Source organism: Anopheles cruzii, chromosome 2 (genome assembly GCF_943734635.1).
Source record: "Anopheles cruzii chromosome 2, idAnoCruzAS_RS32_06, whole genome shotgun sequence".
Taxonomy (NCBI): Eukaryota; Metazoa; Arthropoda; class Insecta; order Diptera; family Culicidae; genus Anopheles; species Anopheles cruzii.
The window spans coordinates 23,567,885-23,579,722 of NC_069144.1; the positions used below are offsets into that span (position 1 = coordinate 23,567,885).

Below are 11,838 nucleotides of genomic sequence, written 5' to 3' on the forward strand. Positions count from 1 at the left end.
CTTTCCTGTTTGTGGTGGTCTTTCGGAACTCTTCTTGGCTTGGCCGTTAGAACAAGTTTGAGAAAAACAAACACTGTTCCCATTAACAAGTAATCTTACTTATATATTTTCTTAGTTCATGTTCAAATTCATTCATTCATGTTCGTCGAAATTCACTCCATTATACAGCGGACCAGAGTTTAAATGAATCAGGGTTCTACTCAACACACCGTACTAAACTATCGCTGAAAGCGGAGCCGCACTCGGACAATGATCAATAAAGACTAATTCTATTGCCTTCTTTGCCCGCGGGTGCGCTACTAATCAATCAATCTTGCACCCGGAGCAGGAAGGTGCCGTAGCAGTGCCCCCGTAGGCCTCCGTTCGCAGTTGCCCTGCTCCCACAAAATGTAGTATTATTTAGCATATAATGAAAATTATGAAACAGAAAAAATCACAACAATCGCTCAATCAGGGGGGTACACCTTTACCGCTAGCGTTTAGATTTTTACTATACTCTCTCTGTCACGAATTGTAATCTCTCTCGAGCGCTGTCCGAATCAGCAATGTTCAATGCTATACTCTGGTCAAAGCAAATGCGGCCTTGTTTGGAGAAGAAGTTCCTTTAAAACATTGCGTCATCGTGATCGTCTCGAAAGAGAAGCGCAACGGCATTCCTATTGTCCAAAAAGCCGATTTAAAATACGATATCTGCTTACAATTCTTTTTATCTACCACTTACACAGTTTCTGTATATTCATGTATTCTTCTCCGCATTTGTGCATCGTTTTGTTTTGTTGTATTTCATCAAACGTCGGGGATGTGTGATCAAAAATGGCCAACTGTCTTACGCTGATTACACGCCTAAATGGTTGGATAGTTCCTAAACTGTGTGTGTTTTCATATATTTTCTACCGATAAATTCCTTCCAGTGAATCTCTTTGACGTCGGGCACCTTAAAATTATGTTTCAGATTTTTTACAAGTTTCACGAGCTGAGAGACAAATAAACGAAGGATTGGAACAGCAACGCATCTGGTAGAGTGTTGCGTTCTTTTTTTTTTGTTATCGCAAAGTATTTTGTGTTTTCCTAGAGGTGGTTGTTGCGACTTAACCCACCATCACGTTAATATAACATTACTGTTTGTTTTACTACTACCATTGTCCTATTACTGACTGCAGCCCTGCGATCTGTTTTTTGTTGCCCCCAGAATGTCCTCATTCCAAACCAGTGACAGGGTGCGCCAGTGATAAACACAAAACCACACACACGCGGCGCGTTAGCTTATTTCTGTACCATTTCATCAAGCTCCCCAGCTTGCCCTACAAACAGCATATATGTGTACGCCAATTAAACTAACATTGAACGAAGCGTTTTGTCCGTTAATATGCACTCTATGTCGTTCGTGTTCTGCGTTATCCACGCTAACTGTATCTACTTCAACAAAACACATTCCATAATTCATTCTATGGTCAAGCCATACCTGCCGTTCTTAAAATCAATCCATGTACACGCAAAAAGGAAGAATCTTGAAAAGGATGAGCGTCGCCGCCACCATTCCACCGGTGGTGCTTGTGGGAGCGACCATAGTAACAGCTAAGTAGGTAAGCAAAACAGAAATGGCATCCGGATGCGCGTCGCACAATGCTTTTCCGCGTACCTTGGCGGTATCGCACGTAACCAATTGGACGTACGTAAACTTAAACTACGCGTAAGAGGCGCTAACTAATGTGTACATGACGCGAATACAAAAGAAGTAAACTCTCTCCCCCTTGTTTGCACAACATATTTTCGATCTTTCCCCCCGAGTTGCCCGCAAGCATCGTTGCTGCCCGCGTGTTGCTCATTTACCTGTCAAATCTTTAGGTCGTCCCCGAACAATAAGAACGTCGGCTCCCCTTGTCGTCGTCGGCTTGCGACATATTGAATCGACGGTGGCCCAGTTGGCCCGATTAAGGCGACACCATCATCGAAGAGGACGAAGAATTGCCGCCCGCCCCGGAGGACGAATTAGGTTTCGCCCGCTTGTTGGTCGTTCCGCCAGTCGCTGACTTCTCGTTCAACCGCTTGCCGGCTGCGCCAGGCGACCCCCCGGGTGTACCTCCGGCCGACGCTGCCGATTTGGACGATTGTGGGTCTGATTTGTTAGGAAACAAGAAGGTCACAAAATACAAGCTTAGTAAAAAACAACCGACAGCCGGGCGGCGGATGAAACAGTGAATGACACTTACCCTGAAGCCACCTGACCTGGGTGGCAGGCCCGTAACCCTTGTCGTTCCGGGCCGCTATGCGGAAGATAATGGCCGGCTTGGAAGTGAAATCGACGTGCGCCGTCTGCAGGGAGTGGTTCGTGACCGTGCACTGGTTGGTGGATCCACAGTACACCCGGACGAAGGCGAGTTGCGCGGCGGAGGTGGTCGCTTTGTCTTTCGGCGCGTTCTGCGACTTGACCGCCAGATACACCGAGTACTCGAGAATGTCACCGGTAGTGGACGGTGGCGGTTCCCAGGATAGGTGCGCGCCTTCGGGCGATTTCGAAATTTTGATCGCCGACGGCGCTCCCGGGAAGCCCGGCAGACAGGTCTTGAAGGGCGTCACGTCGCTCCACTCGCCCCGCCCGCAGCTGTTGATGGCCGCGACGCGGAACTTGTAGGCACAGCCGGGCTCGAGCGATATTCGCCTGCGGTCCGCCAGGTTGGGTATGTTGTCCGCGGTGACTGTGGCGCCATCGATCGCGTTGTCCCACTCGGCCAGATCGATGTAGTTCGAGACGATGTGATTCCAGGTTTTCAGTATAGCCACCGTGTGCCAGGCTTCGCCCGCATCTTCCTTCGCCTTAGTTGGTCTCTGGAAAATACAAATGGCATTGTTGCTTTGTTTACCAGTTCTCTGAGGAGCAATATGAAGCTAAGCCCACTTACATCGTCTTTGTCGTCCTTGGTCTTGGAAGATGTTGTTGCTCCTTTCGGCGTCTTGCCAGCAACACTAGTTGAGAACTGTGCACCCTTGTTCATCGTGCCATTATTGATGGTAGCAATGCTGGCCGCCGCTGACGGGGGAGCAGCAGACGATGACGCCAGCAATGGGCCACTCATCGTGTACTGCTTGAGCGGCGTTATCGTCGAGGACGAGAGCAGATCTCCCATCAGCGCACCGACACCGGACGCGCCCGTGTTCATCAGCTCCGTGGGCAGAGCGGAGGTAGCCGAGGCGGCCGCTTCCGCCAGTGCATCCAGATGACCGGTGGCCGCGCCGTCTTCCACCTTCACCGGCAGATCGGATGACGTTTGCAGTCGCGTAACGTACGTGGAACCATCGCTGAGTGTCAGCGTCGTTCCTTCACTCCCGGTGTCCGGTCCCGGCGCTTTAAACATTATCGTTTGACCGTTTTCGTGCTGCGTTTGCAACAGAGCGCTGGTCGATCCGGCGCTTAGTTGACTGAAGGGAGGCACAAAAAAGAACCAAAGTGTCACGACGATTCCTTGGTGGGGCGAACGAAGGAACTAACAACCAGAAATTGGTTACTGTTTACACTCACATAATGTTATCGCTGCTGCCACCCGCAACACCACCAGCGCCAGCCAGTAGGTCGGCGTTGTGAAGCGCAACAATGTCGCCACCCTTTATCGTCGTGAGAATGTTGGCTGCCTCTGCTTCCGACGCCGTCGGAGCGACCCTTGTCGACGATTGGGCAGCCAGGAGCTCATTTCCGAGATGTGACTTTTCGCCTGCATCGGAACTACCATCACCGGTGTCGTGCTTTCCAAAGAAAAGCTGTCAAAAAAACAGGGAATTGTCCATTAGGTTGAATACGCGAGCGAGCGAGCGCATGATTCTTACCTCCGACTCATGCTGGGCACTCTCACCGAGAGCATTTTCCTGTTTCACCATCACCCCGCCACTGTCCGTCTCGTACGCGGACGACCCAGCGCCGGTGTCGAGCGCATCGACACTTTCGCCGCCGGTCGGGTCCATCTCATCGTGTCCCTCTTCGTTATCACCCGAACCCAGCAGCACCATTCCTTCGGCGTCGCCCGGGCCCTCCTCCGAGTCCATCAGCTCGTCCGGGGCTTCACCGTCGACAAGGTTCTCGTGCGAGAGATCCTGCTCCGATCCATCGCCCATCAACGCATGATCCTCGTGGGAGATGGCGTTGCTATTGGACGCTTCGCTACCACCACCAGCATCGGCCGTGTTTCCGTTGTTGACCGCCGACGTTCCGATGGTTATTGCTCCACCGAACAGCCCCAGTTTAACGTACCGGGGCGTGATCGCCATCGCCGCATCGTCGCAGCCATCAAGCTGCTCGAAAATGGGCATTACTGGACGCTCTTCGATTGCCTCGTCCCCCGTCACTTCCAGTGCCGGCATGATGGCACCCTCCACCACCCGATTGCCGTCGAAGGCTTGCTGCTGCTCATCTTCTTCACATTCGTCTACTGCGAAGGCCTCCAAGTCGAAGCATCCGTCCATCTGCTCCATTCCCTCACCTTCTGCGTCCATAAGGCCGGCTTCGGCGGCTAACGCTGCGAACGCTGCATCCGTTGAAACTTGTTGCTGTTGCTGCTGTTGCTGTTGCTGCTGTTGCTGCTGTTGCTGCTGCTGTTGCTGTTGCTGCTGTTGGGCTTGCAGCTGTTGCTGCAGCTGAATCTGCTGATACTGCTGCTGGGTCACGATGCGTGTGGTCGTCTTCGAGGGTAGCATCAGAATCTTTTGCTGCCCGCCCTGCCCCGTGACGGTGGTCGTGGCACCGTGAGCGCCTCCCGCACCCGACGGCACTATCGTGACCGTCTTCTGCCCTCCGGCCGATGGTGTCAGCTGTACGGTTACGGCCTTGCCACTCACCAGCTTCTGGGGCATGTTGATGATTTGTGTCCCAGTGATCTTCTGACCCGCAGCCTGCAATCCGCCGACCGGCATCGTGAATGTGATCGGTTTGCCACCCTGTACCGCGCGCAGCTTGATCGCTTGGCCGCCAAGGCTGGCGGCGGTAGTTCCCTGCACCGTCTGAACGGTCGCCCCGCCAGCTCCGGCTGCACCCATCACGGAGGTAGTTCCGGCCGCCTGCAGCATCGTCGCTCCGCCGATGCCCGCCGCTCGCGTAGTGCTGATCGTGTTGATGACCTGCGAGGACGACAGCGTCACAAAGTTGCTCGCGGCCGACGAGGTGACGGTTCCGCTGACGGTGCGAATGCCTTGCGGCGTGGTGACAACGATCACCTGTTGCTGGGCCCGAATCGGCTGCCCGCCCTTGTTGGTGAGCACGAGCGTCGGTTTGCCGGTCGCGTTCGTGCCCACCTTACCCACCTGGACAATGTTGGAATTTTTCATGAGAATCTGCTTGCCACCGAGGGTGGCTGCCCCTCCGGCAGACATCAGCTTCACCACGTTGCCCCCAATGACGGTCGCTTTCGGCACCGACCCGCTGGCAGTGCCCAGATTAGAAGTTATGATCTGTTGCTGCTGCTGCTGTTGGTGGTGTTGCGCCTGCTGTATGATTGTTCCCGGCGAGCCCGCCGTCTTCTGTACCACGCTCATCTTGGGCATGGTTTGCATCGTCATACCCTGACTGGTCTTTACGAGCGTCAGAATCTGACCGCCCGCGTTGCCACCGGTCGCGCTGGTGATGGTCCCCGAGCCACCGACTCCGGCCGTGCCACTCACGATGGTCATCGGTTTCTGGAGGATGATTTGCTTGCCTCCGATGGTGGCCGTGGTGGTTGTGTTGCCCGCGGGTGACCCACTCACGATGCGCTGCTGAACCGTCTGTAGCTGCGCCCCGGATACGATATTTTGTCCGGCGGCCCGCAGGACGGCGGTCGTGGTCGTGCCCGCTGCCGTCTGCATAGTCGCCGTTCCCGTGCCGATCCGCAGCTGTTGACCGGTCGAGGAGAGCACACGAATCGGAGTACCGGCCGTTCCGGACGCGAACTGTTGGGCGGCTGAGATGGCGGTGGCGGCACCGCCAGCGCCCGTAGCTACTACGCGAATGGTTTGCGGTTGCCCACCAGCGGCCATCGTCGCCTGCGCCACTGCCGCTTGCAGCGTTTGGTTCTGGGACGAAACCTGTGCTACGATCTGCACCGGTTGCTGCTGCAACACCTGTGGTGAACCCCCGGTCGTCAGCACTTTCTGGGGAGTCAGCTGCTTCGCTGGCTGCACCTTAGTAACGATCCGCTGAACCGGCGATGACAGGGCGTGCACCGGTGAAGTGGTAACCGTTCCGCCAAGGCCTCCGCTCGCCGTCAATTGAACGCCAGACGCTAGCTGCGGTTGCTGAGCTGCCGTCGGTGACAAAATGGTAGGCGATTGGACGGTCATACCAGCAACGCGGCCTGGTAGCTGCTTTAGTATAGCTGCAAAATCGGATTAGAAACACGTGAGCGGCACGAAAAGAATGTAGTGCGCAGTAACGAGAAAACTTACTTGGTAGAACTTCGCTAGGTGTGCCCGCGAGATTGTTGCCAACAACCTGCGCTGGAGACATCGACCCCGCGCTGGAAGCTGGCGACCCGACGGCTGCCGCTGGTGAACCGATGGCGCCCGCAACCGGCGCACTGGTCGGCTGTGTGACCGGAGCGGGAGATGGTGGTGGCGGTGGAGCTTGCGGAATCTTCTGGACCTCCAGGATGTAGTGCGAAGCGGACGGCACTTGTGGCCAGCAAACTTCGAGCGAGTGCGTCGCGGCACGTACCAGCTGAACGCGGGATGCTGCTGCCGGACGCTCTACCTCGAGGTACCAGAGGTCCTTGCAGCATACCTAAAACCAGCCGGAAGATTAGTGCTTTGCTCTCTGTGGGTGCGGTGCGGTGGCGTTTCTCGTCAGTGTAAGAACGCATATGCGACAACGGAAAGACAATTACTTTAGCCCAATGCAAATGATTTAACACTCTATTTGTCTGATAATGCAAAGAATCTCTGATAATGCAAAGAAACTCAAGTGGTAACTCTGAGAAACAATACAAACAGCAAACGTACTAAATACCGAAGTAAACAAAGGGGAGACTCTTATTCGGAAAAGGGGGCTCACCCTAACCTGGTTGTTCCAGGCCTTTCTGTAACCGTCGCGCCCCGACCATATGTAGAGTCGGGTGTGGATACCGACGGCACAGTGGCCGGCCCGAGCCCGTGGCATGTTGTCCTCGTCCATGTCCAGATCCAGCTCCTCCCAGGTCATCGTTTCTGTGAATGACCAAAGATGGAATTTACGCTACGCTTACGCTGTAAAAGTAAAGCCCACAACCTACCGAGATTCAAACACGCAAGCGTGTTCGTACATTTCCACTCTTTTTCGTGCTTCTCCTGTTTGACGTCATCGTTTACCAGCGGTACCCAGCCACCAAACACGTACATTCGGTTGCCAATGAGCGTGGAGCTGTGCAGGGAGCGGGGCAACGGCAACAGACCGAGCGTCCGCGGTCGGGTCCACGACATGGTGTCCGTGTCGAGCAGCCAGAGATCGCCCAACCGACAGCCGGACATGCCGCCGTAGATTACCAACCAGTACTTCTTGTTCTTTTTGTCGTACCACGAGACTGCGGTGTGCGATTCGCGCGGTGGCGGACTCTCGCCAAAGGTCGTCGGTATTTCCCACTGCAGGAGGTTGTTTTTAATCTCCAAAATGTACAGATCGTTCAGATACTTCGGTATGTTGTTCTTCGGGTCATCGCTCTCGTTGGCGAGTCCACCGAACAGGTAGATCTTGTCGCCGACTAGCGTGAAGCTGTGCCCGAGGCGCCGACAGGGTGGTGGACCGGACTCTGGTGGCTTCGGTCGCAGTTTCTTCCACTCCCACTTCGTGGCCTGCAGCTCGTACAGCTCGTTCGAATACTTTCCGTACTCCACCATGCCGCCAAACACCAGAATCCGGGTTCCGTCGACTACGAAGCCGTATGCTGCGCATCCCGGCGGCACATCGCCCTTTGTCGCCGGCACGTACCATTGGTTGGTAGCTGGAGATAGAGAATTATAAAACCATCAGGCGACACAGGCGATTATGGTGAATGCAGGTTTATAGCGAAGCTTGGATTCAGATTTTTTTTTTCTATAGTTATTCGCTCTCGAATTGCGACGTTCAATGCACTGCACTCCAGGAATGGTAAAAAAGGATTCTACATCGTTCCGAGTGCTAATAAAAGGCTGAGTACCGGTCATCACATTGGAGGCAACTTTTAGTTTCTTCATTTTTATTCCTTTTCCGTATTCCCCCAATTTGAAGGTTTATTTCGACTAGAATCACGACTCGTTTGGAATTAATTCAAACTGAAAGGAATGATTGAATTGTGTTTGCGTGCAAAATTTGGACAGTATGTAAACCTTGTGCAGATTCAAAAACCAGATGGATATGAAATTGTTCCGTTTCTGCAGGGAGTCAGCTCATTGTCAGCTTCTCGCTCCGTCTCGCTCCTGTGTATCGTATCGTGTCACTTGTTTCAACACAAAATATTCGCCGCCGCGACTTTCCCGTTGGTGGAAAAGAGACCAACAGCGAGACAGAATCATATCGCGTCCAATGCGCAGTACACGCCATTACAACGAATTATCCAACATGGCCGACTTGGTGAGCAGAAAAGTTGCAGTGGTAAAGTGTGGTGTTGTAGTGTTCGCCGTGCGCAGCGTTTCACGCCGGCCAGTGTAACAATGCGAGGACCACCACTACACAGCAGTGCGTCCTGAGTAGGAGAATGGAACCGCACTCTCTCGCTCTCGGTATTTTCTAGCCAAAGGGGAAGCGGAAAATAATACGGACTTGCGATGGGAGACGCAAGTTTGTTTGAAAACAAAACCTTCGCACCCAGGCACAATGAAGAAACTACAATGTTGTTATGTAAACTGTTGCTGACTAGAGCGCAAACTTACCAGTGTTGTAGACATGCAGTTCATCGACGATTCCTTCGTTGCCGCCACCAAAGACTACCATCAGCTCCTTGATGTTTACCGCGCGATGGCCATGCCTTGGTCGAGGTTGGGGGCCGCACGGGTTTGTCACTCGCTTCCAACGCAGAATTGCGTTATGCCTAGTCGCCGATGCCGGGACCAACTCGGAGCCCGTGGCGTCGGAATTGGCCGTCATGATGGCTTACGGTAAACCTGCTGCTGTTCTAGTGCTCCAAAGATTTCCAACTCTTTTTCGAAATTTCAGTTAGGAAAACTGCTCGACAATCTTACGATAACTTTTGAACACACTTTAGCACCAAACAGTTAAACGCGCGAAAAATTGCCTCCCCAAGAATCTACCCCCTACACCGTTTGATTTATGGAAAGTGCTTTTTCTCTACTATTTGGGCGATCGACGTTCCGGCTACCATTCAATAATATACTTCAACTTTTGCGATACCGATGAATTTTCGCCTGTATCTTTGAATTACATCGTCTCTGTGTCCTCGGTTTAGACAAAGTTTTTTTCTCTTTCTATCGCGCACGTTCGCTATGCTGACTGCTCTGACTACCTTCGAAAGCCCGATGATGCGTATGCGTTGCCCAACGAGCAAAAGAGAGATGAAGAGGTTGCTTCTAAAGCTAGCTGTCAGTGCGTACTCCTACATGATGACGATGGCTTCTCGAGTGAGACCACTCGATGTTTGTGTTGAAGGCTCTCACTCTTTTCTTCCTTTCACCAGCTGCGCCGAGTGCAAGGGAGAGATCGCAAATAAAAAGAGAAATCCGAAGAATGATTAGATGAGCCGCGAATGAAGAAAGAGCGAAACCGAGAAACTATTTGCGGGAGGTACTTTTACTCCCGGTGCACGTCCTATGTGCGTTTGACGACCGAAATCGGTACGGTCTGCCTACTCTAGTATCTATGCTTCTTTGTCACTCCATTCCAACACCACTAGCAATGGCGCGTTTATTATAAAACCGATCGACGGAATTGAAATACACATTACTTCTTATTTGCATGACAGCAAAGTAAAGTAAAGGCGAATTATCAAGAAGCTCTTTATGAACGGGGCCGATCGTAATGTTTGCCAAAAACAGTAACACAAAAAGGAGACGGATTAGCTCAATTAAAATTCGAATGAATTTAAAATTCTTCAGATTTATTTCTCTGTCACAGATTGTACCGTTACGACCGCATAGCGTCAAATAAAGTACAATCCGTCTAATTCCAATTCCATATTGAATTGCGATATTGAATTTACTGTATTCAAATGATGTGATCAATTGGGAAGTTACTAGTGACCATTAGTATCGTGAATTAATCAATAAAATAAGGGACTACTAATATTATGGAATATTTTTAGTTCAGAGAGTTGCAAGTTAATGTACGCCAGGAACTGTGAGCAAAATAATTTTATTTTCAAATTCGAAACCTAAGCGCCTTTATCCGATCAATTAACAAAGGGAAATAATTGAGCTACACTTTTTGTGATTGGACGTATCAGTACCTTTGCAATCGTTGGAGTAACCGAATCGGTTGACTAAAACGAAACAAAATATTCAAAACGTTATACAATTTTCCAACGCTATTTCAATTTCGATGTGGGCGACAAGAAGGGAGCGAATACACAGAGTTAAGCCTTCCTTGTCAAGCGCAAAGAAGGTCTTCAGAACCTGCTCTCTTTCAGTCGGTGCAATGGAAGTATATATTTCCCTCTCGTTTCACCGCTTCCTATCCCACTCGAATCAGTTAGAAAGCATATACCGTCGAAATTGAAGCATATACTGTGTATGCAGCTTATTGAATAGGTAACTCATTCGAATCCACGAATGGGGCTATTTTATGTTTGAAATAAGCGAATATTTAAAGGTTGCTTTGCTTTCAAATAAACGAAAGATGTACTGATTCCTTGGACTTCCGTCCCGCTCTCTCTGCCATGGTCGGTTATTCTGCTCAACGTATCCAAGCAAAAGCTACCAAAATCTAACTTACTTGCCAGAAGAATCCGCCAACAATTTTTGCCCCGCGTACACGTCCAACACCAAACACTTTAAGCACAATAGATCGTAACCAGGCGACACTTTACCTTCCAACGGTTATACTTCACCGGAGAACTCGATTTTGAGCATAAAAAATAAACAATGGCGTCCTCGAATGGCTTCACAGAGTCTTTGCAATCTCCACTATGGCGATGATGGATTGAAACAGTCGGACGTACAAACCAAAATGGACGCTCGCTCTCGCTCTTTGCAGTTTTGGCCGAAAGCAAAATTATTTCGCCGCTTTCGCCGCCTACAGATCGCCTGTTCGCCTCGGGCGAATCGGGCAAATTCTTTGACAACTAAATTTGTCATAAGAAATTTAAAAATGATTTCGGATGCCCGGTGAGTGTGCCCAAATACTTTGCAAGCTAACACAACACAAATTGCTGTCTTTCATAAGCAATCATTGCCAGTCCATGAAGCTGGCACCAAAATGTGTGCATTGCTAGTTACATCAACCCACACACAGCGAGTTTGTACATAGTTGTTAAAAAAAGTTATTGGAATTGATACTATTTTGAAAACTGTGGAATATATTTTTGTTTTAATTCCTATACACCTTTAATCTGGTTTGAAATGCCCAGAACAATTAAACTGTTGTAGCGAAACAAGGCGAATAGCAATATTGAAATGAGGCGAATAACAAAATTCCTATATATTGTGAGTTGCGGCGACAAAAAAGTTTCGCCATTCGTACCAAATGCGGTCGCATACTAACTAAATGTCATCCATGTTTCCAATTCCCTTCAGAACCGAAGTCAATTTTTAGCAATAATTCGGATTAATAATGTGCGTTTTATTAAATATAAATTTAAAGGCAATTTTAAAGGCATTTTTGAAATAAAATCTATGATTAAAAAACTTGGACCGACTGTTTCACTTATTTGCAATGTTTATCGCGGTTCAGTTTAAAATAGTACGAGTACGTAATGATAT

General features: G+C 50.5%; 1 protein-coding gene across 1 annotated transcript; it reads right to left on the minus strand.

The window, feature by feature from the left end:
• Positions 1–120: 120 nt before the first annotated feature.
• On the minus strand, positions 121–9,052 carry LOC128278703 (host cell factor). Its single transcript, XM_053017433.1, has 9 exons — positions 8,839–9,052; positions 7,227–7,931; positions 7,010–7,161; positions 6,406–6,739; positions 3,820–6,335; positions 3,518–3,753; positions 2,901–3,417; positions 2,211–2,826; positions 121–2,116 (listed from the first exon to the last, which is right to left on the minus strand). The coding sequence occupies exons 1-9, from the start codon at positions 9,050–9,052 to the stop codon at positions 1,932–1,934; spliced, it is 5,475 nt and encodes a 1,824-aa protein (XP_052873393.1). The 3' UTR covers positions 121–1,931.
• Positions 9,053–11,838: the final 2,786 nt, after the last annotated feature.

Bases quoted from the DNA above. Each gene is read 5' to 3' on its own strand.
- LOC128278703 (XM_053017433.1), bottom strand. From the start codon at position 9,052: ATGACGGCCAATTCCGACGCCACGGGCTCCGAGTTGGTCCCGGCATCG. The intron at 3,754-3,819 runs GTAAGAATCATG...TTTTTTTGACAG, and splicing joins GTGCCCAGCATGAGTCGGAG to CTTTTCTTTGGAAAGCACGA. The intron at 3,418-3,517 runs GTGAGTGTAAAC...GCCTCCCTTCAG, and splicing joins GGCAGCAGCGATAACATTAT to TCAACTAAGCGCCGGATCGA.